This window comes from Plecotus auritus (assembly GCF_963455305.1).
Source record: "Plecotus auritus genome assembly, chromosome: 11".
Classification (NCBI taxonomy): domain Eukaryota; kingdom Metazoa; phylum Chordata; class Mammalia; order Chiroptera; family Vespertilionidae; genus Plecotus; species Plecotus auritus.
Window position 1 is genome coordinate 933488 of NC_137777.1, and position 23980 is coordinate 957467.

At 65.8% G+C, this 23980-nt stretch overlaps 3 protein-coding genes across 5 annotated transcripts; 2 read left to right on the forward strand and 1 right to left on the reverse strand.

Annotated features, from left to right (window-relative positions):
• Positions 1 to 255: 255 nt before the first annotated feature.
• LOC308236508 (cytochrome P450 11B1, mitochondrial-like) lies at positions 256 to 7082 on the reverse strand (the record flags this gene model as incomplete). 3 transcript variants are annotated; one of them, XM_080646275.1, is made up of 10 exons in its annotated part: positions 256 to 1025; positions 1820 to 1878; positions 2045 to 2239; positions 2325 to 2403; positions 2723 to 2889; positions 4223 to 4377; positions 4705 to 4908; positions 5082 to 5281; positions 6489 to 6644; positions 6847 to 7082. In XM_080646275.1, 10 exons carry the CDS (start codon positions 7080 to 7082, stop codon positions 866 to 868), a joined length of 1611 nt encoding a protein of 536 aa, XP_080502401.1. In that variant the 3' UTR covers positions 256 to 865. The 3 variants fall into 3 exon arrangements, with proteins under 3 accessions (XP_080502401.1, XP_080502402.1, XP_080502403.1); XM_080646276.1 differs by having other exon boundaries at positions 810 to 1025; positions 1770 to 1878; XM_080646277.1 differs by lacking the exon at positions 256 to 1025 and having other exon boundaries at positions 1638 to 1878.
• A 9804-nt stretch (positions 7083 to 16886) lies between these two features.
• Positions 16887 to 18834, forward strand: LY6K (lymphocyte antigen 6 family member K; the record flags this gene model as incomplete). The annotated part of the gene is made up of 4 exons (XM_080646407.1): positions 16887 to 16971; positions 17473 to 17569; positions 17958 to 18059; positions 18539 to 18834. The coding sequence occupies exons 2-4, from the start codon at positions 17491 to 17493 to the stop codon at positions 18832 to 18834; spliced, it is 477 nt and encodes a 158-aa protein (XP_080502533.1). The 5' UTR covers positions 16887 to 16971; positions 17473 to 17490.
• Positions 18835 to 21924: 3090 nt separating this feature from the next.
• Positions 21925 to 23690, forward strand: LOC308236520 (glycosyl-phosphatidylinositol-anchored molecule-like protein; the record flags this gene model as incomplete). The annotated part of the gene is made up of 3 exons (XM_080646295.1): positions 21925 to 21979; positions 22434 to 22541; positions 23392 to 23690. The coding sequence occupies 3 exons, from the start codon at positions 21925 to 21927 to the stop codon at positions 23688 to 23690; spliced, it is 462 nt and encodes a 153-aa protein (XP_080502421.1).
• Positions 23691 to 23980: the final 290 nt, after the last annotated feature.

Sequence of the window (23980 nt, forward strand, 5' to 3'; positions counted from 1 at the left end):
TCCTCACAGCCCAAGGCATGGGGAGGATGGCCCCCGTGTTTGGGTTTGGGGCTGCATCTCCCTTTCAGCTCAGGGGGTGAGAGGACCCCTGGGAGGGGTCCCTGCTGTGCTCCCGGGCTCCCCCCTCCCCCTCCCGCGAAGAAAACGGAGTGGGGGCAGGGGTCCCGTCCCAGCGGCCCCTGGAGGGCGAGGCTGGTGTCGTGGGTTCTTGACTTCACGCAGGAACGTCCTCAGGACACGGGGCCAGGTGGTTTTGACCCGAGGTTTATTGAAGCTGGGGGCTGCGGGAGGGAGGGCGGGCTCAGGGGAGAAGCAGCCATGGGCGAGCCCAGGCGGGGTGCGGGACCCCCCAGGAGCCACAGGACGGAGTGCCCCAGACTGGCAGCGCAGACCCCCTGCGGGAAGGTGACAGACGGAAGGGCCGAGACAGGGCTGCCCCTCTCCCCCACGGCCAAGTCAGAAGCGAGCCTGGGAGACAGGTTGGGGTGAGCCGGGACAGCTGCCTACCGCCCACTGCTCCCCTGGTTGAGTCTGTGGGGACCCTTAGGGCTTCGGGGAAAGAGAGTGGAGATACGGGCGCGAGGGAGACGGCTGGGGTGCTCTAGAGAGAGGGGGGGAGCGCCCGCTTGCTATCGCCCTCCTGCTGCGGAAGTCCCAGGGGTGGTCTCCCTAGAATCTTCACCAGCTTTCCCCGTGTCACCTGGCCCTAACCGCGTGGGACTGACTGCCAGGCCTGCCAGCAAGATGACCCCCTGCTCAACACCTCTCCCACCCACGAGGCCAGGGGCCCCAATCCTGAGGGTCAGTGCGAAGGGCAGACAGAGGACTTTATTAAAGGGAGCACGTGGGCCCTGGCTGGTGTGGCTCAGTGGATAGGGCGTCGGCCTGCGGACTGAAGGGTCCCAGGTTTGATTCCAGTCCCGGGTTGCGGGGTCAGTCCCCAGTAGGGGGCGTGCAGGAGGCAGCCGATCCATGATTCTCCCTCATCAGTGATGTTTCTCTCTCTCACCCCTCTCCCTTCCTCTCTGAAATCAATAAAAAAATATATTTTTAAAAAAGGGAGCCCGTGGCTGCGCTGCCCACCCCCTTCTTCCAGAGGCTTCTACGTAGGCACCCTGATGCCAGCCAGTGGGGTTGGCCATCCTTCCTGCTTTCAGGGGGTATCATTGGCCCAGATGTCCAATTGGGCCTCTCGGTGGCCATTCTAGTAGACGCTGCCATCTACCCAGCCCCGTGGCTGGGAGGCTCAGCCACAGCCGCAGAGGATGGCGGTGCCAGGAGGGCCGTGGCTGAGAACAGGCAGGTGGGCAGACAGCGGCTCAGCTTGACGCTGTGCTCTAGGCCAGAGGGCGGCAGACAAGGAGCATGGCGTGTGACGTGGCCCCGAGCAGGACGGGACCACGCTGTCGGTCCTCGCAGGGGAAGGGCAGGACTGGACGGGAGGCAAGGGACAGGGTCCGAGGCCCCGTGGGTGGACACACGAGGAGCTGGAGCCAGTCCTGGGTGACAGGGTGGGGCTCAAGGCCCTCGGATGGTGTTCCTCGTAGGAGAAGGCGCTGGGGGGACTGGGCACATGGTCCTGGCCTGCAACCAAGACTCATCCCCAGCTCTGCCCTGACCTTAGAGGGCCTGGCTGTTCCGTTGGTGGGGGTGCTGGCTGGACAGGTGTGACTCAGGAAGCAGGGCCCCGGGCAGAAGCAGGCAGGGCCTGGGGTCGGGCAGAGGGGAGCTGGTGGCGCGGCGGCGGGGGGTGCGGCGAGAGGACTAACTGAGGGCCCGGAAGGTCAGGAGCGGGGTGACGGATGGCATCAGGACGAACCGGTAGACCATCTTGATATCCTCTTGCGTGAGCGTGTCCACCTGGAAGTGTTTCAGCACCTAGGACAGAGGTGCGGTTCCCCCCAGGACCCGGTCAGTCCCAGGGCCTGGCCCAGCCTTCTCTGCCTTCCTGGCCGCTCTGAAGCCCCGCCCAGTCCAGCCCCACCCACGCCGGCCCCGCCCACAAGCCCCGCCTCTGCCCACAAGCCCCGCCCAGGCCGCTCACGTGGTGCAGCAGCAGCAGCATCTCCATCTCCGCCAGGCGCCGCCCCAGGCACTGTCGGGGGCCGAAGCCGAAGGCCAGGTGGGGCAGCCTGGCGCCGGAGCCCCGGTGCAGCCAGCGCTGGGGGTGGTAGAGCTCGGGCCTCGCGAACACGGAGGGGTTTCGTCCCATGTGGTAGAGCTGCACCGTGATCAGCGTCTGCAGGCAGGCGGGAGGGGCGGGGTCAGCAGGTCGGGGTGAAGGTCCCTGCTTGGTCTGCGGGAAGGACGGGGGCCTCGCTCACCCCTGCCGGGATGTGGTAGTTCTGCAGGACCAAGTCCGAGTTCACCAGTCGGTCCACAGAGATGCCCACGGGGTACAGCCTGTGGACAGGGGCAGCCAGAAGGCTCGTCAGTGGGAAAGGGCCCCTCCTCTCCCTCGGCCAGGCCCGGCACCCAGGGCAGGCTCCCTTTGGGACTGAGACCTGAGGCCACGCCCCTCCTGAGCTCAGCCCAAACTGCTCCCCAGCCCCAGCGACCTGCAGTGAGGCCCGGGGGGCAAGGAACCCCTGTCCCTGACGGGGAGGGGGAGGGGAAGGGGGAGGGGCAGGGGTGCACCCTTGGGCAAAGCTGCCCACAGCCAGGACCCGTGCTTGAGCCCAGGCAGTGGTCCAGGTGGCTGGGTGCCCATGAGCGCACCCACCTCAGGGTCTCCTTGAGCGCCGCCCGCAGCAGGGGCAGCTCGGCCACGGCGCTCTGGGGGTTCTCGGAGATGGTGGCCTCGGCCTGCAGGCTCTCCTGACGCAGGGCCTGCTGCACCTCGGGGTTGCGCGCCAGCTCGAAGAGGGTCATCAGCAGGGGGTAGGCCGTCTGCGGGAGCGGGAAGCGGGGACGGGCTCAGACCTGGCGCAGGCCTGTGCCTCGGCCCCGGCCCCCTCCCCGGGCAGGTGTCTCAGGCCCAGGGGATGTGCCTGCTGACAGCAGGATGGAGCCCAGGGCGCCGACACTGCAGGCAGGACCCCAGAACCCACCTCCTCTGCTTTCCCCGAGCCCCAGCCCCAGGGAGACGGGCCCTGCCACCTCCGGCCGGCTCCCACCCTCCTCTGGCTCCAGCAGGGCCCCCCCTTGCCATCTATTTGGGGTGGCGCCTGGAGCCCAGGTCCATCTGCCCCGGGGCAGCTCCTCCCCTGGGCCGTTCCCACGTGCAGGGAGAGGCACCCCTAGCCCAGCCTGAGACCTGCGGGATGGATGATCTGCTAATCTCATCACCATGGCAACGTGCCCTGCATCTCCGGACACAGGGCAGTGACCTGTCTGCTGCCCCTTTGCTTGTCCATGCTGCTCCCTGTGGTCAATGGGCCCTTCTCCGTTACTGGGGGGACCCATGCTCCAGGCAGCCTGCAGGGCGATGAGGCCTGACACTGAGGCCCTGCCTTGCAGAGGCCCTGACCTCTGCCCTTATCTGCCCCCCACTCAGCCTCGCTGCCTCCCCTTGCTGCCTGCTGCTGCCCCGGGACTGCTGCCCTCCGCGCCCCCCGCAGGCCTGGCTAGCTCCTGTGTGGTTGTTCCACATTCAGCCACAAGTCCCGCCCCCAGGAAGCCTGCCTAGAGCCGCCCCGAGGCACATCCCCCCTGGGCTCGCTCGCCACGTGAGGGCGTCTTGGCTTCTGGTCGGGGAGGGTTTTGCCGCTGATCTGTGCCAGGCCCAGAGCGGCCGGAGAGGCGGGGGGAGGCTGGGTCTGGAGGCAGGAGGCACTGGCTGCACGCCACGCTCCGGCCCGCCCTGCCCGCCACGCGGGGTTGCCATCTGCTCTCTCCTTCACGAGCGGGAGCCTGTGCTGCCCTTCCTGCCACCAGCTGTCGCCTCCACGGGATCTTTAAGGAGACCAAATGCCACTGTCCCCGGCAGGGCCCTGTGCGGCCCGGCGTGGGCTCTGCCCTCTTGCTCGCACCCCGATGGTCGGCAGGGGCCACGCTGCGTGTCCCCAGGCCCGGTCCCTCTGCAGGCTGCGGAGCCTGGCTCCCCCCAAGTGAGGGCGAACCTGCCTGCGAGGTCACTCCACTGCCTCCCCTCCGAGCTCCTCATTTCCCAAGTGGGAGCGCCAAGACCGAACAGGAGGGGCGGGCAGCAGACCCTCGACCGAGGACGCTTCGGGGAGCCCCGGGGCCCCAGGTGCTGCGGGCCGGCGGGGGCTGGCCTGACCGTGTCCACGCTGCCGGCCGTGAGGTCGATGGAGCTGGCCTTGATGGCGTCCAGCGTCATGTCCGCGTGCAGGAGCAGCTCCGCCACCACGCCGCTGTAGTGCTGGGGGCGGCCGAGCGCCAGCTCCTGGTAGATTTTCTTGATGGAGCTGTTGGCTGTGGGCAGACAGCCCTCCTGCCGTCAGCGAGTCAGCCCTCCGTCCGGCTCCATGCTCTGCCCCCGGGGCCCTCTGTGGACCTCTGTTCCCTTCTCCCCGACTGAGGACCCAGGGGTCCCAGCCATGCAGCCCACCCGGCTCAACCCCCTCCCCCTTCCTCTGGCTCACCCCCGCCCCGTCCCGTCCTCCCCTCCCGCTGCTCGCCTCCCCCGCCCCCTCTGCCCACCCTGCCTGCCACTCACCACCCCCCACCCTGCTCGCCTCCCCCTCCCCCTTCGCCCCGCCCGCTCACCCCCCACCCCCCTCCCCCCTGCCCGCCGCTCACCATACTGGAAGATGCAGTCCCAGGCCTCGAAGTGCTCCGTCCACACCTTGGGGCTCGTCCAGCGGGACAGGCTCCGGGGCATGAACATGAGCCGCATGGTGGACTCCAGCATGGCCTGCAGCGCGTGGATGAAGTCCAGGCTGGCCCGGCTCGGGCTCTGGCTGAGGAGGCCCAGCCGCTCTCCAAAGAGGACCAGGTTGCTGGCTGTGGGAGGAGGGGCCGCTGAGGGCATGGCAGCCCAGGGCCTCACCGCGGCCTTCTGCCCGCCCCTGCCCCCCGGCCCCCTGCCCCTGCCCCCTGACCGCCAGCTCCTGGCCTCTGACCCCCGGCCCCCGGCCCCCGGCCCCAGCCCCGGCCCCGGCCGGCCAGAGCCCCACCTTCCAGGGTGTAGTAGAAGATGCTAGGCTGGATGTCCAGGGTGAGGCTCCCCCGTGCATTCTGCTGCACCCTCGCCCTCAGGGCCCCGCAGAAGTCCCTCGCCACCCTGTCCACCATGGGGACGAACTTCTGGACGGCCTGCGGCGACATCACGTCGGGGTTCAGCCGCAGGCGGTCCAAGCGCCAGGCCGGCCCGTTTCTGTAGAGCAGAGAGCGTGCTTCAGGGCACCCCGAGTCAGCAGCAGGCCCCCAGCTCTGCCCCATCTTCCTCCTCTCCAAGGGCACGGGTGGGCAGGGGGTCGCTGCTGGTTCGAGGGGGTCCCTGCCACAGGCTCCCTGTCGGGGCGGCCCAGTGGGCTGTGCCCGGGCGCGTGAGCCCACGGAGGGGCTGCGACCAGGCCTCTGGCTGAGCGTGCTGCAGGCTCACTGAGTCCTGCACTCGCGCCCCAGCCAGGCCCTCGGCACTAGGGAGGCCCCTCTCGGAGGCGGAGGCTGGCCCTCGGGTCCAGCAGTGCCCACCCTGCCCACCACACCCCGACGACGCAGCCCCTGTGCCAGCCACGCCTGCTCCCCGCCCTGCAGGGCCTTGAGCTCCCCAGCACACAAACCAAAGGAGCAGGCCCTGGGGGCTGGGGATGCGGGGGGGGGGGGGGGGGGGAGGGGAGGGAGAGACAGGAATCTCAGCCACAGGCAGGCCTCAACACCTTCTTTCCTAAGGCCGCCGCCTACAGGTGCTGAGAACGGCCACACGCACACACACGCACACAACACCCGCAGGCACGCACACGTGTGTACACTAACACCGAGAACGTGCAGGAAGCACACGAACACAGGCACAACACACACACACGTGCAGATGCACGCCGGCAAACACACCACATGCATGCACACACAATGACCAAACATGTGCACCCACACAAACCCGTGGCGGCCTCCGTGGCACGCACACACACATACATGTGCACACGCTAGCACCCCAACATGGGCAAACACACACCCACTCATACTTAGAACACTTCCACACGCACGGACAGGCACAGACACGTCCACGCAGCAGACAGTCCCCACATGCGTGCTCGCACAGGCCCCGCCTAGAGCTCAACTTCTGAGGGGTCCCGCCCGCCCAGCCCTGTCCCCGGAGCGAGGTTTGCCTTTTGGGACCCGCGGGCTCCGGCACCGGCTGACGGCCCGGCCAGCGACTCCCTTGTCCAGGCTGCCGGAGCCGGGAGGCCTGCGCAGACCCGGCTCCCTGGGGCGCTGCTCCTTCCTGCGCCCCAGGGTGGGCTGTGCCCTGACCCCCGGCCTGGCCCCGGGGTTGCGCGCTCCCCTCGCCGTGGCCCTGGTGGCTCCCTGTCCCCTCCGCTCAGCCTGGGCTGCCCGCCCGCCCCCGCGGCCGCCGCCCTCACAGCAAGAACACGCCGTGCTTGTGGCCGCGCTGCTGCCGGTGGGCCAGCCAGGGCTCCAGGACCATCCTGCGGGGCTGGCGGCCCTCCGCCTGCTTCAGCTTCTCCACGTCCTCGGGCAGCGTCACGCACACCATGTGCCTCCCTCCCACGTCATACCTGGGACAGAGCAGAGCCCGTGTGGGCCACGTCCCGGGCCCACGCGGAGACCTCCCCTGCCCTCCCCGGGGCTCCGCGGGGCAGCCCTCCCGCGGTCCCCTCTCGACTTCAGGACGAGCCGGGCACGGGCGCTGCCCCGCGGGCCCAGCCCACCTTCCGAGGGCGCGGAGCCCCAGGCGGGGTGTCGGGGGGTGCGGCTCACCTGAAGATGGGCCCCAGCTCCTGGAAGGCCTGCTGCATCTGCAGGTGCAGGTCCTCGGAGCCCTCCCTCCAGGCGCGCAGCACCCGCAGCCACCGGCTGCCCGGGCACCGGGGCATGGCCTCGAAGGGCAGCGCCGCCCGGGGAGCTGCAGCCGCGCTGGTGGCCAGTGCCCGCGCCCAGCGCAGGGGCTGCTGGGGCCCTGCCATCGCCACGGCCGCCCTGGCCCGGAATGCCATGCCCGCGCCCTCCGCCCCTCGCCCAACGCTCTTATCTCGCTCAGAGGCCTGACTGGCGGGCTGATGGCGTCATGGGAGAAAGTGTCCCTGGACCAGGCCAGGATGCCCGGGAAGGGGTCAGGGCTGGGGGGTCTCCCAAAGGAGAGGGATGAGGTGGGTGGGCGCCTTGTCCCAGTTCCGTGCGGCCTGCTGCGGGCTGGTGGGTGTCCCGGGCAGGTGCGGGGTGGGACTGGGGGCTGGATCAGGCTGGGCTAGACCAGGCCTCGCGCCCCCCCACCTGGAAGGGGGCAAGATGGATGGGCTCCTTATCTTATCAGATGAGAGAGAGCGGCCTTGGGTATTTTTATCTCATTTCAGGAAGGCGGGGGCTGTGCGTTCATTCCCTTTACCGTGTGGATGTGGCTGATGCGGCTGCAGGGAGCGGAGACAGATGCTGGCCAGGGTCCCTCCCAGGGAGGACCTCCCACCCCGGGCAGTTAGGGAACCCACAGGCGGAATTGGGGTGGCACCAGGGACCTGTCTGTCTGTCTGTCTGGTCCAGCTGCGTGAGTGCCCAGGAGGTGAGGGTCACTCCTGAGGCTGAAAGATGAGCCACAGCTTGCCTTGGCCGTGCCCGGTGCCCACACCTGCTTGCTCACCCTGAAGTGGGCTCTCAGGGGCCCAGGCCGCGGGGGGGCGGATGGAGTGGCGGTGGGCTCCCCACTCCTGGGGTCGACCCAGCAGGCGCACCGCGGAGCTGACCTGGGTGGGCAGCGTTCCCACAAAGTGGGTCTCGCCATCGCTGTTCCCATTTTCAGACAAGGAGACTGAGGCCCAGGGCTTCTGTGACCTCCCGAGGTTCCCTGGCACGTCGGGGTCCCCAGAGCTGTGCCTACCAGCCTGACCCTGATTTGGGGCTGGAGCTGGGGCCACGGGGCCTCGGCTCAGGCTCCGGAGGCAGGACGGAGGGCGTGTGCAGGTTTAGCTGGGAGGGCCATGCTTATTTTTTTTCTAAATATATTTGTACTAGAGGCCTGTTGCATGAAATCTGTGCATGGGTAGGGTCCCTAGGTCTGGCCGGCAATCAGGGCTGATTTGTGGGGCAACTGGCAGGGCGATCAGGGGGCCCCCCCCGCTGGCACCCGCCTTGGCTGGCTTGGGCCTGCAGGCTGGGGGTAGCTCCTGCATTGAGCATCTGCCCCCTGGTGGTCAGTGCATGTCATAGTGACCGGTCGTTCCACCATTTGGCCGATTTGCATATTAGGCTTTTATTATTATAGACTGATTCCAGAGAGGAAGGGAGAGGGAGAGAGAAACATCAATGATGAGGGAGAATCATTGATCAGCTGCCTCCTGCAGGCCCCACACTGGGGATCGAGCCCACAACCCGGGCCTGTGCCCTGACCGGGAATCAAACCGTGACCTCCTGGTTCACAGGTCACTCAACCACTGAGCAACACCGGCCAGGCCAGTGTTGTTTCCTCCTTGCCCTGCTCCTGAGCCTGCCCCAAGGACTCTTCCGCTGGGCGATGAGTCAGGCCGAGCCAAGGCCCCTTCAGACAGTGGAGACGGATGGTGTACCTCAGCGCCCAGTGGTGACGGCCGTCCTTGGGCAGGGACGCAGGGCGTGCAGCCGGACCTTGGCCAGCAGGTGCACCAGCCCAGCCCCCGCTGGATGCCTCTCCTGCGGCCCGCCCTGCCTGCGTGCCCTCCACCCACACCCTCTGGTCTCCTGCTCTGTTCTTGGGGTTTTGGGGGATGTAGACATGTGCCCCCCCCTTTGATGTCCCCCACACACTGAGCCCCAAGGAAGCTGGGGCCAGGGCCTGTGCCTCGCCCGCAGGAGCTGTGGAGACAGCGTGACATGAGGCGCCAGCCGCGGAGCCCAAGGCCGGCCCTGAAGTCAGCAGCCAGGTCCCAGCAGAGCACCCAGGCGACACCTCACACTGATGAGCACAGGTGAGGGCTCGGCGCGCCCGGCCCGGTCACCACTGGGCCCCCCACCAGACCAGACCCACCGGGGCCTCGTGGGCAGGAATCGGGGGGCTCCCACCTCAGAGCTGTGGGATCGCATGTCACCCAGCACTGTGGTGGCATCAGTGCACACCGTGTGAGGGCACTGAATCCACGTTGAACTTGCCCGTGTTACAGGACAGCTGCATCTCAGTACAGCTGGAAAGCAGGTTTCTGACATGAGTGAAAAAAGAAAGAAAAATTCTTTTTTAAATATTGTTTAAAGTATTACATATGTCTCCTTTTCCCCCATTGACTCCTCCCCTTCTTCTTTTTTTAACACTTTTTGATTTTAGAGAGGGACGGGGAGAGAGAGAGAGGGAGGTGAAATAGATGGAGAGATGGAGGGAGGGCCCCTGCTCGCTCGGGCTGCAGGCACTGAGCCAGCGTGACTGTGACTTTTTCCAAATCCGTGAGGCGGTCTGGCTGGAAGGTGCTGGGATTTCCAGCTCCCTGGCTCGCTGGTCAAACTATACAAAGGCCTCCCCAGGCCCCCGGGGGGTGGGGGCAGGGTTCCCAGCTCGAATGTGGTGACTTGTCATTTGGCCCAAAGAAAACAGCCCGGAGAAGCCCGGCTCCTTCCCCGTGAGCACCGCGTGTCCCGGCTCCTTCCCCGTGAGCACCGCGTGTCCCGGCTCCTTCCCCATGAGCACCGTGTGTCCCGGCTCCTTCCCCATGAGCACCGCGTGTCCCTGCTCCTTCCCCGTGAGCACCGCGTGTCCCAGCTCCTTCCCCATCAGCACCGTGTGTCCCGGCTCCTTCCCCGTGAGCACCGTGTGTCCCGGCTCCTTCCCCGTGAGCACCGTGTGTCCCGGCTCCTTCCCCGTGAGCACCGTGTGTCCCGGCTCCTTCCCCGTGAGCACCGTGTGTCCCGGCTCCTTCCCCATCAGCACCGTGTGTCCCGGCTCCTTCCCCATCAGCACCGTGTGTCCCAGCTCCTTCCCCATCAGCACCGTGTGTCCCGGCTCCTTCCCCGTGAGCACCGTGTGTCCCTGCTCCTTCCCCGTGAGCACCGTGTGTCCCGGCTCCTTCCCCATCAGCACCGTGTGTCCCGGCTCCTTCCCCGTGAGCACCGTGTGTCCCGGCTCCTTCCCCATCAGCACCGTGTGTCCCGGCTCCTTCCCCATCAGCACCGTGTGTCCCGGCTCCTTCCCCATCAGCACCGTGTGGCCCGGCTCCTTCCCCGTGAGCACCGTGTGTCCCGGCTCCTTCCCCGTGAGCACCGTGTGTCCCTGCTCCTTCCCCGTGAGCACCGCGTGTCCCGGCTCCTTCCCCGTGAGCACCGCGTGTCCCGGCTCCTTCCCCGTGAGCACCGCGTGTCCCGGCTCCTTCCCCGTGAGCACCGCGTGTCCCGGCTCCTTCCCCGTGAGCACCGCGTGTCCCGGCTCCTTCCCCATCAGCACCGTGTATCCCGGCTCCTTCCCCGTGAGCACCGTGTGTCCCGGCTCCTTCCCCATGAGCACCGTGTGTCCCGGCTCCTTCCCCATGAGCACCGCGTGTCCCGGCTCCTTCCCCATGAGCACCGTGTGTCCCGGCTCCTTCCCCATGAGCACCGCGTGTCCCGGCTCCTTCCCCATGAGCACCGTGTGTCCCGGCTCCTTCCCCATCAGCACCGTGTGGCCGTCCGTGTGGACTGTCTGGTGGCTGAGGTGGGTGTGGGTGCTTCCAGGGGAAGTGCCAGTGGCTCTGGCTCAAGAGATGCACTCAGGCCTCCGTGCGTGTGGGCAGTGCACCTGTGCACGTGTGGTGTGAACGGGTGATGTGGTGCCCTCATCTGCGTGTCCCAACCCCCAGGAGCTGGGCACTGTGGCAGTTCTACCGAGAGAAACAGCGGCTCACAGAGGTCCCTCCACGGCCAGGACTTGTACGCAGCCTCTAGGGTCCGAGCCCGCTGCTCTTCCCTCCCCGCGCTGCAGGGACAGCCTGCCAGGCGCTCCGCTCAGAAATGAGGGTCCCTGTGCGAGCAGGGGAGAGGATGCATGAGCTAGAACTGAGCTTTGTAGGGGATACACAGACGGAAGCATGGAGAGGCCCTGGGATGGAACAGACAGGAAGAACATGAGAGCGTGCGAGGCACTGTGTAGAAGTGTAACGTGTGCGGTGACGGTCCGAGGAGGGAAGGAGAGGAGGAAGCGGAAGGGAACACGGAATTCAGACGTTTGGGGTCACGAAGGGCTGTCAGCATTTCTCCCCAGCTCACCCACACGCAGAAGGAACACTGAACGCCCATCAGGCAGAGGGAAAAGGACCCCCGGTGAAGGGAGAAAATGAAGTAAGAATAAAGGGCGCCACAGCAGAAGGCAGATAAAATAGTCAATATTGACCGTTTTAAATAACATCTTGTGGGAGTGAAACATACATACAACAGACATAATTAACAGAACAAAAACGTTGTCAAAGAGAACTTACAAATCTGGAACCCAAAGACTCATCGGAGCCCCGGGCAAAAACATGCCCCACCCACAATCCTGCGGTGCCACTGCCACCTGGTGGCAGCACACAGGAACTGCAAGAATCTGTCCGAAGAGATCAAAGGCGTAGGCCCCCAAAACCTAGTTCCAGGAAACAGGGCACCTGGCATCAAGCTGTTCGATCAGTATCTGCCCCATGAATAGGTCATCGCTATGTTCTCTGCCTGTATTTCCTTTTAAGAAAAAATAACATTAAAATACAAAGTGACATCTGTGCGTTATGAAGAATTCAGTAAAACAAGCCGAAATCCCAAAGATGGAAGAAAAAACCACCCCAATCCCAGCAGCCGGAAGAGCCCACACCCCTGGGCGGGCTTCCCTTTGGACAACTGGGCAGGCGGCTCTCAGAGGAGCCGGCGGGGCGCGGCGGCAGACACGTCACACAGCCATCACAGGCACCCGTCAGATGCAACTTCGAATTCAGTTTTACGTGGATTTCACAGGAGAAAAAGAGAAGTTGATGGAATTGCTGAATTCATAGAAATATTTCCTCTAGACAAGAGATACTTCCCCTAAAATATCCGTTCGAGATAAAAAAAAAAAAAGAAACTGTGAGAACATCAAAAGTTGAAGTCATTATGATTTTTCCCAAGGACGTATTTTCATTTCTGTTCGTTTAGACCCGTGGTCGGCAAACCGCGGCTCGCGAGCCACATGCGACCGACACCCCCACTTCTTCTAACGCCACTTCTTCCAAATAGACTCGCCCAGGCCGAAAACCGACTTCTGCGCATGGGCCACGAAGTTTCAATCGCACCGTACGCGCGCGCCCGCACGTGGTATTTTATGGAAGAGCCACACTCAAGGGGCCAAAGAGCCGCATGTGGCTCGTGAGCCGTGGTTTGCCGACCACGGGTCTAGACGGACTTCTTGCTGTGGAAGAGGAGTTCGTTGGCCCAGCCACACGGCACGAACACGCAGTTCTGAAGATACTGAAGCCCTTCGGCACCGTTAGTAAATAGCCCTGGAGCTCCCCAGGGCTCCCCCTCCTCCTGGTGGCCCCCTCCCACCGCCAGGTCCGGCCCCAACCCCGTCTCCCCCCGCCCCCCCCCCCCGGGGGGGCCAGAGCCACAGGGAAGGGGACTCTGGTCCCGCCTCCCAGGCGCCTCCAACAGGCACCACTTCGCCCCAGCAGCTCAGCCTCCACGAGTTTACACAATGGCCTCGGGGCGGCGTTGTTTGCAGGAAGGATTCAGCGGGAAACGCTTGCTCAAGGTCGGCCCTCAGGCCCTTGCGAGCCCACAGTCTGGGATTTGGGACAGAGGCCTTTCCCCAAACACGGGCAGCTCCTTGGGAAGTCAAGTGCCCGTCCCGTCCTGGTGTCCTGACCTCGCATCCTAATGGGCAGCAGACCCAGGCCTGCGGGTGTGGACGAGCCCTGAGCGGCTCCAAGTCGGAGGCGGAGGAAGGTGCTGGAGCCCAGGCTCAGGCGGAGGCGGCAGGCAGGACTTGGGCTTGGCTGGGGCTCGGGCTCAGCAGCCAGGCCTGCCGCAGGTGCTCTCCAATCCTGAGAGGTGTTCCTTCCCTCCCTCCCTCCCACACTCCCTCCCTCCCTCCCTCCCGGATTTACTGAGCACCTGTCTGTGCCAGGGGCTGGGGCACAAAGGCAGAGCTCGCACCAAGACCTCAGCCCCTGGAGAGCATCATCGAGAAAACAGCTGTGACCTTGGGGGTGCAGGGGGCACCCCGAGGGACTCAGGGAAGGTTCCCAGGGGACTTAGAGCCGAGCTGGGCCCTGAAGGCTGAGGAAGGCCATTCCAGGCGGCAGGAACTCGTGCGAAGGCAGGGAGGCAGGAACCAGCCCGCCTGGTCTGGGAGCTGTGGGAGGGCGATGGAGCCCAGGCCCAGGAAACCTGCTGGGTGAGGTTGGGGTCCCAGAACCCACCACCTGGACCCTCTGCCTCCTGGACCTCCTTGGCTCCCGGCTGCCTGGCCAGGAAGAGGCCCCGCCTACCTGCCCCAAAGGAGGCTGCGAGGCTGGAGAGGGATGAGGAAGGAGGGCCAGCTGTGTGGGGGGATGGCTTCGCAGAAACCTGCCCTCCGCTTCCTCCTCTGACACCATGGCAACCAGGTGGCCGCTGGGGGGCCGCCTGTGAGCTGGGCTGAGTGGAGGGGGAGGTGGGCTGGGGTAGGGACCTCTGCTCCCCTCCCTGAGCCTCAGTTTTGGCGTCTAGAATGTGGGCACCACAACCCAGTTGCAGCTCCTGTCAACCCAGGAGCCCAGGAAGCGGAGGCCCAGGCTGGCCTCCTGCGGGGAGGGCCGGCGGGGAGGGCGGGCGGGGAGGCCTGCACCGTCCTGCAGGGGGGCTCGGCCGGCGGCGGGGAGTCCCTGAGCCACGGGGCCTGCGCTTCCCACCCAGCAGCCCACGGCACCTTCCCTGCCGAGGAGCGGGGAGCGGGAGGCAGGGCCGAGGCACAGACACAGGGACCCTGCAGGGAGCGGTCTGGGGTCTCCCCCGCTGTTCCCAGAACCCGGTCAGCGCCCCAAAAGGAGGGGCAAGGAGGGCAGTTTCCTGGGGCTGCTGCTCCGATGAGGACAGACGGGCCTCAACCAACAGGAACACGTGCTGTGGCCGTTCTGGGGCCGGAACCTGAAATCAGGGCGCCTGGGGCCGTGCTCCCTCCGAGGGCTCCAGGGGCGGGGCTTCCTGCCTCAGCTTCGGGGGCTCCGGGGGCTCCCTGGCTCCTGCCGCACCCCTTCCGTCTCAGCCTCACCTTCTCGGCGCCTCCTCCCTCCTCAGTAACCCCACCCCCTGGGTCACGAGACCACTGGGGCGACCACGTGGTCCCGCCCCCGTCACGCGTGCACTTCCGGCCGATCACGTGGCCCCGGCCCCTTGAGGCCTTGGTGGGTCTTTGTTTCTGGGGTGCCACCTCCCGGTTGGCTGTCTGCGCCTGCTCTCACACCTGTGGACAGTCCCTTTGCCAAAGTCCTTCTAGAAAATGGTGGGCGAGGCCCTCTCTCCGCTGCTGGGGCTGTGACAGCTGGGATCGCAAAGGGGACAGGAGCGCAGGGCCCGTCCAGAGTCCACCGAGAGGTCCAGCGGGGCCTGTGCCGCCCCTGGGAGGCTGGGGGAGGGGAGGGTGCTGAGGTGGGGTGCTGATGAGGGAGCAGAGAGCCCTCAGGGAAGGCGGGGTACACACAATCACCCCATACTCCGGTGAGGAGCAGCTGCGGCCCATTCCACAGGAGAGGCTGCTGTGGCACAGAGAGGGCGAGCGGCTTCCTTGAGGGCACACAGCCTAAAGGCAGAGCTAACAAGGGACCAGGGGCTGCCCACAGCCTGAGTCTCCTTGACCTGTGACCTCTGGGTAAGCGGCCCTCACCTGTGGCCATTGGCTCTGATGGGCTTCACCCCTTTCCCCTCTATCCTCCCCCAGCCCCGTCGGACAGGGGTCCTGTCATGGCCCCAGGGCCTCTGGGCGACTCCTCTCTTTGTCCCTCGGTCCCTCCAGCTGGTAACCTGGGCCTGGGGCGAGGGCCTGGTGTGGGGAACCCCCTCCCCTCCCCTCCCCTCCCCTCCCCTCCCCCTGGCCGTCTGTGGCTTAGGTTACAAAGGCCGTCACTTGTGGGTCTCTCCCCGCCTGCCTCCCCACGCAGATTGTTGTACCTCGAAAAGACATTGATTCCAGCCGAAACTGGTTTGGCTCAGCGGATAGAGCATCCGCCTGCGGACTGAAGGGTCCCGGGTTCGATTCTGGTAAAGGGCATGTACCTTGGTTGCGGGCACATCCCCAGTGGGGGGTGTGCAGGAGGCAGCTGATCAATGTTTCTCTCTCATCGATGTTTCTAGCTCTCTATCCCTCTCCCTTCCTCTCTGTAAAAAATCAATAAAATATATTTAAAAAAGAAGACATTGATTCGAGTCTGAAAACCGGCCTGATGCCACCCCACCTCCGTGGCAGCATCTCTCACCCCCCAGAGTCCCCACGCAGCTCCAGGGACCCGCTGAGCCCAGGCCCAGCCTGTCACTAGTCCCCCAGGTCCTGCGTGCAGCCCCGGGGTCCTCAAACGCCCTTAGACAGAGGGGTGCAGACCCCAGGTGGGCACTCCGCCCCTCGGAAATGCCGTGAGCACCGAGTCTGTGCTGACGTCCAGCTCCTGGAGGGCTCGGCCTGCGCAGTGCGGCCACCAGAGGGGACACAGCTGGGTGCCACCTGGCCCTGCTCAGCCTCCCCCTCACCCCTGCGGAAGGGGATCCAGGTGTGGTTCCCGCCCGCCCAGCGTCTGCCGCCCTCTGCTGGCCGGTCCCAGTTCCTGCAGCAGGTAGAGCCGTCCCTGCCCCCAGCTGGTGCCCACGGGCCAGCCCAGCCCACCTTCCATCTCACAGTCGGAGCCAGGCCGGGCCTCCCGCAGCTGGGCCGGAGCGGAGCTGGACTGGGAATTGGGGGGCTCTGCCGCGGAGGCGTGTGGCCCCCCGTCACGAACCCGGGAGGCTCCGGGCCTGTGCACGTGGCACTGCGGCCATGGCCGTGTGCCCTGCAGAGAGGCGGCAGGAGGTCAGCGGAGAGCTGGAAGAGAGCCGGGCGGAAAGGCTGTGTGGAGGGGAGCGGAGGCCCAACCCCCCTCCTCGCCGCCTCCAGGGGGCGCCCGCACCCCCGCAGGGAAGGCCGGTCCAGGCTCCTGTTGGGGGAGGAGAGCCTGGTCCGACGCTGGAGCTGGAGCAGGGCCCTTTCTTCCTACGAGGGGAACCGAGGCGCACGGAGCCCCAGGGCCGGCTCTGTGTCCCGTGGGCCTCGCGCTGTCCGCGCTGGTGAGGCCACACACAGCCCAGCGGTCTCTCCTGCCCCCTCCCGGCCTGATGGGACCCCGTCCCTGCCCTGTCCCAGCAGGCGGGCATGCAGGATGCTCGAACCCGGAACCGCAGCGGCACAGGGCCTGCGGGAGGGCGTGGGGGATGGCGGCCGTCGCGGTGTCTCCGAGGCGCCGCTAACGGGGGTTGAAAGGTGTGTTCACTGGTTCCCGGGAGGACGGGGAGAGCTCCGTGAGCAGAGCGGGTCCCCGCGGCTGCCCCCGCCGCCCAACCCGGGCCGAGCCCGCAGCCCAGGCGCGTGCCCTCGAACCGGGACCCGAACAGGGACCTCCCGTCCGCAGGCCACGCAGGAAGGAAGGCCTGTTGACATGGGAGGTGAGGGCTGTTCTCCCAGTGGGCGCCCCATCGTTGGATCTTTTGTCACCGCAGGAGCATGAGCGGATCATGTCACTGTCCCCTGCCCTTCTGGAGGCCTTCTGGAACCTTCTGCCCCACAGCGCCTGCCCTTCTGGGACCTTCTGCCCTTGGGGGTGGGAGCCAGGCCTTGGCAGCTGAGAGCGGGGCCTTCTGGGAGCGCATCCTGGGGGCGGGGCCTCAGGCCCAGCGGCTACTGCAGCGCATGCGCAGCTTCTGGAAGGTTCGGCTTCGAGGTTCAGGCGCCACAGGGACAAGGTAGGTGTAAACGGGCAGCCGCTGCTTGGCCGCCGGGAGAACCGGGGTGCGGGGCGGGTGCGGGTGCGGGTGCGAGGCCTCCCCAATCCCGGCCCCAGGCTACCGCGTGCCGGACCGTCCCGACTGCAGGGAAGGGGTGCTCGCTGACGAACATTCCAGAAGGAGCCTAGGACCTCATGCTGCAGGGACCTCAGGCTTCCTTGCCCTGGGCTCCGCGGGCGCCCACGGGTGACCCCGCGATGGGCGGGGCGGAGTCGAAGGGGGCAGGAAGGGGCAGGGGTGCCGGGAAGGAGCGGGGTGCGGGGACACCTGCTGGGCAGGGGTGCGGGGACAGGGTCGGTGCGGTCCCGGGGCTGGGCGCTGGGTAGTGGAGACAGGCCCCCGGCGGGCCCAGTGGGCTGTCCGGGGGTGAGGAGCGGGAGGGCGGGCCCTGCGTCCATGGCAACAGGCTTTGATGGACACCTGGTGCCGGAGCTGACCAAGCCGTGCTGCTCTGTCCAGGGCCAGGCTCCGCTGGAGATGACGGTCCTCCTGGCCTTCCTCCTGGCCGTGGGCCTGCCGTGGGCGGAGACCAACTTCAGCGGGACTGGGAGACAAGGTGGGTCCTGCCGGAACCAGGGCTGGGACCCGGAACCCAGAGCCGGAACCAGGGCTGGGACCCACAGCGGGAGGAGGTTCTGTGGGCTGGCCGGTGGGCGGTGGGTGGGCACAAGGGGCAGACACCAGAGCCCTGGGGTCTCTGTTCCTAGAGCAGCGGAATGTGCGATGCCAGGTGTGTGGGGTGGGGGTGTTCCTGGGTAAGGTATGGGGGTGCATGTCTGGGTCTGTGTCCCTGCTGTGTGTCTGGGTGTGGATGAGGGAGGCACACCCTGTGGGCGCTCAGGGCCAGATGCACTGTGGGGCGTGGGAAGGCCGGGACCCCTGGAGGAGGGAGGGGGTGTGTCCCTGACAGTCTGGAGGATGTTCCAGCGCATTCTTCCTTCCAGGCGCCATGCAGTGTCACTCTTGCGAGGAATTCTACACTTTGACTTGCACGAAGCCCACCAGGTGTGATCCCGGCAAAGTGTTTTGTGTGACCGTTATCGTGAGTAAGTCGCGTTGACCCTGAGCAACACGGGTGTGAGCTGTGGGGTCCATTTACATGGGGATTTTTTTCAGCTGACCGTGTGGTTCGCCGGTGCTGGTGAAGTCCCAGACTGACCGGGAGGCCAGCACGGAGCTGGCCCACACCCAGCCTGGCAGCGAGCGGCTCCCGGGGAGGCCAGCTCCAAGCCCTGGGCGATGGCTCGGATGGTCCCTGTGTGGAGGCTAAGCCGCCGGTACATTCCCAGACAGAGCCCCAGACCAGGTCCCGGGCACAGGGCCAGGCCAGGCGTGGGGGCATACGACACCAATCGCACAGCACAGCCCACACAGGTCTGCTCCTCGCCTGTCCACGGAGGACTGCTGCTTGTCCCGGGCGCCCTCCCCTGTGGGCCTCTGGGTGGGGTGAGGGCACCAGGAGTCTCAGGGCCAGTGTCACTGCTGTCCACTCACGTGGCTCCTGCCCCTGTCTTGTTCCCTCCAGGGATGCTGGTGCGTTTCTTCTATGTGTCCAGGCAGTGCACTGAGTACTGCCCAGTCATCAGACCCTTCGACGTGCTGCCGCCGTACAAGTCCTACGTCCTCTTAAAGCCGACGCCTTTCCTCTATGCGTCCTGCTGCCGGACGCCGCTGTGCAACACAGACAGCCCGACCATCAACGACACGGAGTGGCAGTACTACAGAGAGGCGGGAGGCGCGTGCGCCCTGCGCAGCGGCAGTGCCGGGCTGGTGCTGCTCCTGACACTCGCTGCCGTGCCCCTGGGCCTCGGACGGTCCTGAGCGCAGTGCCAGCACGGCGTGGGCCCCTGCATTGCTCAGAAGCTGGCCCGCCCAGCGGGGTGGGGAGCTGTAGCATTAAACTTGTTTTCCTTGATGGAAGTGTGGTCTGACTTCCGAGGGGCGTTGGGATCGGAGGTAGGAAGGGTGCGGGGGCTGGCCCGCAGTCTGCACTCAGAGCAAGCCCACGCGCTGCTGCTGACAGTTGTGTTTACAAAGGGGGAGCCAGCTTGTGGGGGATGGTGATGACTTAGGGAAACACATCACTGGTCAGGCAGGATGCAATATGGGAAGTAGGAAGAAAATAGGAGACATTCTGTTCATTCCTTTATATTTTTTAAAAATGTTTTTATTGATTTTTTAGACAGAGGAAGTGAGGGAGAGAGAGGTTGACACGTGAGTGAAACAGTGACCAGCTGCCTCCTGCACGCCCCTCCTGGTGTCTCCTTGTCCCCTTATGGCCTGCAGCCTCTTTCCTCTCCCACCTTCCAGGGCTGCAGTAAGGGGGGCTGGGGTACCACCCGGAGAGGAGCTTCCGGGGGCTCTGGACTTTGGGGTTCACAGGATCCGTGGAGGGGAAGAATGAATGAGGAGGAGGGACCCCTCTCGTGTAGCGGGCGTCAGCCTGGGACACTGTCCTGATGAGGGAGACCCTGCAGCTGCTCATCCTGAGCTCCTCCTCCCAGATCCCGGCAGACAGAGGAGAAGTGACTCTACTGCACGAACTTGGACTTCACCCCCCAACGTTACCAGAGTGTGGACCCACCAATTCTCCCACGTGTCCTACCCCGAACCTCGGGCCAGGTGGACAGCATTGGGGCCCACGTTTTTCATCCTCGACTTACAGTGCACCCACGCAGAGAGGGCAACAGTCAGGCTCCAGTCCTGCTCGGAGTAAATGCTTCTGCCTGGGGGTGGACTCAGTGCGGGCGGGGCAGTCTGGGAGCCTTCCAGAAAGAGTCTCTGGCCCCAGAAGGAGGCAGGTGGGGCAGGCAGAGGGGTGTCCTGTGCCATCCCTGAGACACAGGAAGCCATGCTGTCACCCCTGAACCCTCAGTCTCTCTGGGGGAAGGCGGGAGCCCCTGTGTGTTGGCCGCAGTCCCCGTGCTGGGGCACATTTGTAGCCTCTGTTGAGCTCCTACTGTGTGCTCATCCTTGCCCACAGCCTACTGCGCACACCGTGTCAGCTTGGGGAGCAGCCCTGTGGCTGGGGCAGGCCCACGGGGCGCTGCCCAGAGGCGCAGAGCAGCAGAGGTCAGCCTGGCAGTGGCATCTCCGACAGGAAGAGGGGGTGGGCGAGGGTGGGAGGAGCACTTTCAATGCCTTGACAGTGGGAGAGTCGCGTCATCACAGGGTGAGGACTGCAGTGGGCAGGGGTAATGGTGCCGTGGGACAGACTCCTGGGAAGGCACTGCGGAGGAGGGGACAGAGGGAGTGTGGGAAAAAGGATCGGGGTGGACAGGGGCTTCTCCGGGATGCAGACTCGGGGCGTGCTCTGCTCCCAGCAAGGGCTGGCGAGTGCAGGGGCATGGGGTGGGGGAGGGGGCAGCAGGAGCCCCGCCCCCACTCCCATGGGCCTTTCTGTGGCAAAGGGACAGGCCCCGGGCAGAGCCCCAGTGCCCATGGGGATGGCCCTTCCTCCCAGGACACAGCGGAGCTCCGGGTTCCCGCGGGTCACGCAGACACAGGCTGAGGAGCAGCCAGAGGTGGAGAGTTTGTCCCCCACAGGCCATTTTCTGGGTGCAGCTGAGCTCAGGGGAGGATGACCGCAGGGGTAGGGTTGGGGCCCCGTGAGTGTGGCTCAGGGGTTGAGCATCGACCTATGAACCAGGTCACAGTTCGATTCCCACAGTCAGGGCACATGCCCAGTTTCAGGCTCCATCCCCAGTGTGGGCCGAGCAGGAGGCGGCCAGCTGATCAATGATTCTCACCGTGATGTTTCTCCCTCCCTCCCTCCCTCCCTCTGCCTTCCTCTCTGAAATCAATACAAATTCAGTGAAGAAGAAGAAGTAGGGCTGGGGTTTCATAGGGGTGCACGCGGGCAGTGGGGGCCAGTCCCTCCAGGCCAGCGAGAAAGGCTTCAGACGGGGAAGCAGGTGGAGCCATGACCCCGGCACAGGGTGGTCAGCTGAACGCGGAGCGAGAGGGAGCCTGGGAAGCAGCAGAGAAGGTGCTCACCCCTGGGGCGACGAGGGGACGAAGCACGGAGACCCCAGGGGAGCAAGTGACCCGCGCGGGAAGAGGGCGATGGGGTGATCACGTCAGACAGCGGAAGGAAAGGCCCACCGAGCCGGGCCTTGACACAGAAACACCCCACATCCCAGGGAAGCCGGGGGAGGAGGGGCGCAGGCAGCCCCCACCCGGCGCTCAGGGACCTGCAGGCGCGAGCAGCGACCCAGCCAGGAGCGCAGGGTGCAGGCGTGGGGACTTCTGGGAGCGCTGGCGCCCTGGGGGCGGGGTCTCCAGAGGCCCCACTGGCTCCCGTCATGCTTCGCGCAGCTTCTTGAAGGTTCTGCTTCACTCCCATGACGGTTGGCCAGTGCAGAAGGTTCTAGAAGGTCAGGGCGCTTTGGGAGGCGGGATTCTATAAGGTCAGGGCGCTTTGGGGGCGGGTTCCATAAGGTCAGGGCGCTTTGGGGGCGGGTTCCATAAGGTCAGGGCGCTTTGGGGGCGGGTTCCATAAGGTCAAGGTGCTTTGGGCGGCGGGTTCCATAAGGTCAAGGTGCTTAGGGGGGTGGGTTACATAAGGTCAGGGCGCTTTGGGGGGCGGGTTCCATAAGGTCAAGGTGCTTAGGGGGGTGGGTTACATAAGGTCAGGGAGCTTTGGGGGGCGGGTTCCATAGGGCTGGGTGCTTGGGGTAGAAGAGAGACGTGGAAGGTTCCAGAAGGTCTGGGAGCATCGCGAGTGGGGCCGCAGGTCCAGACCTCAGCCTGGGTCAGGGGTGCGGTCCTGGGGGACAGCTTTGGGACTGGGGCCTGGGCCTAGGGGGCATCCCGCCTGCCCAGCTCCAGCCCCGCCCCTGCCCGCCTCCCCTCCCCCTGCTCCGCCCACCTGCGCCCTGGCCTCCTGCCCACAGGTCAGCGCTGCCCGCGATGCTGCTGCTCTGCGCCCTGCTCCTGGCCGGGCTGCCGCTGGGGACTAGCAAGTGTGAGTGCCTGCCCGCCAGGTCTGAGGCGAGGCCCCCAGGGGACCGGATCCTGGGAATGGGGGTGCAGTGCCACCTCTTCGCCAGCCGGGGGAGCCCCTGGTCCCCGAGGCAAGAGCGGTGCGGGGGGGGGCCTTGGTCTGGACCGGCGCCATGGAGGCCTGCGGGGCTCCCGGTGCAGGCAGACTGCAGGGGTGCTGGGTCCAGGGAGATCCGGGGGTACTGGCCTCTGAGGGGGCCACACCCGCAGAGCAGAGGTCTCTGGCCACCCTGGGGGTTCCCTGGGCCTGCCTCTGGGAACAGGTGCAGCTCCCGGTGGACTTGGCTGCTGCCAGGGAACTGGTCCTGCCCAGCCTCGCAGCCCCCCCCAGGGCTGACCCTGCGCACCCCGTCCTGAAGTCCGGGAGCAGGGGGGGCGGGCTAGCAGGGCTGGTGAAGGACGCCCTCTCTCCTCAGACACCTACAACCTGAAATGCTACGAGTGTACGACCATCAACACCTTCCAGTGTCCGCAGATTAAGACCTGCGAGTACGAGATCAGGCGCTGCCTGACGGTCTCCATCCGTGAGTGCCCCTTCCTCCCCCGCGGCGGCCGGCCCACGGGCACTCTCAGGGGCAGCGCCAGGCGGCTGGCAGTGACATGGCTCCCGGGGCCCCAGCGGCTGGGAGTGAGGCCGCAGCTCAAGGCCTCCACCTGGTGCCCCTGGGGCCCAGCGGTTCCTCCTGCCCCAGGGGCTCTGGTCTCTGGAGGCACGTCCAGCCGCCAGGCCTAGAGTGGCCGCCCCGTGGCCTCCGGGGACAGTGCCTGCCCCACGGGAGGCCAGGCGGGGGCCAGAGCAGGGCAGACTTGCAGGGTGCTTCTCCCTGTCGCTCTGTGTCCCTTCCTCTCCCTCTCATCAGTGCACACATTCTCGGTGAGGATCGAGCAAAAGCAACGGGGCGTTTGGTCAGTGTGGCTGCGGACGAGGTGCCGTCACTGTTTGGGGCAGAGGGAGAGGCAGGGGGGCCCCGCGGGACCAGCTGCTCTGGCGTCCCCGGCTCTCTGGCGGACTCGGGCATTCTTCTCAGTCAGGAATTCTAGCAGGGCTGGCCGGTGTGGTTCAGTGGTTGGGCACCGTCCCAAGGTTGCCCGTTGGATTCCTGCTCAGGGCACATACCTGGGCCGGGGCCTTGATGCCCATGAGGGTGTGCAGGAGGCAGCCGGGAGGTTCTCTTTCATCAATGTTCTGCTCTCTCCCTCTGCTTCCCTCTCTCTGTAAGTCAGTTTAAAAAATTAAAAGAAAAACACTTCTAGCAACGTAGTGACATTTGGGGTGAGGGTGTGGGCGCGGCACAGTGCGGGAGCGGGAGCGGGAGCCTGCCTGGTTTTCCCGGCAGAAAACGGAGGGTGGTGTCCATCTCTGCTCCTTCTCAGGCCTGAACGCCCGGGAAGTGCTCGTGTACAAGAACTGCACCAACAACTGCACGTTCGTCTACCCGTCCGAGTTGCCGCCCCCGGCCCCCAAGGTCCTCAGGACCAACAGCTACTACTGGGTGCACTGCTGCGGCATCATGAGCTGCAACATCGGGGGGCCCACCAACCTGGAGCGGGACATCCTTCCCGACCAAATCATCGAGGAGGAGCTCGAAGGGGCCGTGTGCCTGGGGGGCGGGGGGCTCTGGGGGGCCCTCCTGAGCTTCGCCTCCATCCTGGTCAGCGGCGCCCTGACGTGAGGAGTCCTTGCCTCGGTGACGGGGTCCCGCCTCCCTTCCCCCCCTTTCCTCAGAGCATGTTCACTCCCTTTGCTGTCTTGTGAGCCAGAGACCCTGACCCTCAGCCCCGCTGGCCAGGTTCCCACTTCCGCGCGCTGCGCAGTTCAGGGACAATAAAGGGCTTCTTGTGTGGCTGCTGTCCCTCAGGTTCATTCGTGGGGCTGGTGTCGATGGCGATCTTGCCCCCTCCCCGCCCCTCATCATCGCCGCCCACAGGCCAAGGCACTTTCTCCCCACAGAGCCGCACAGTT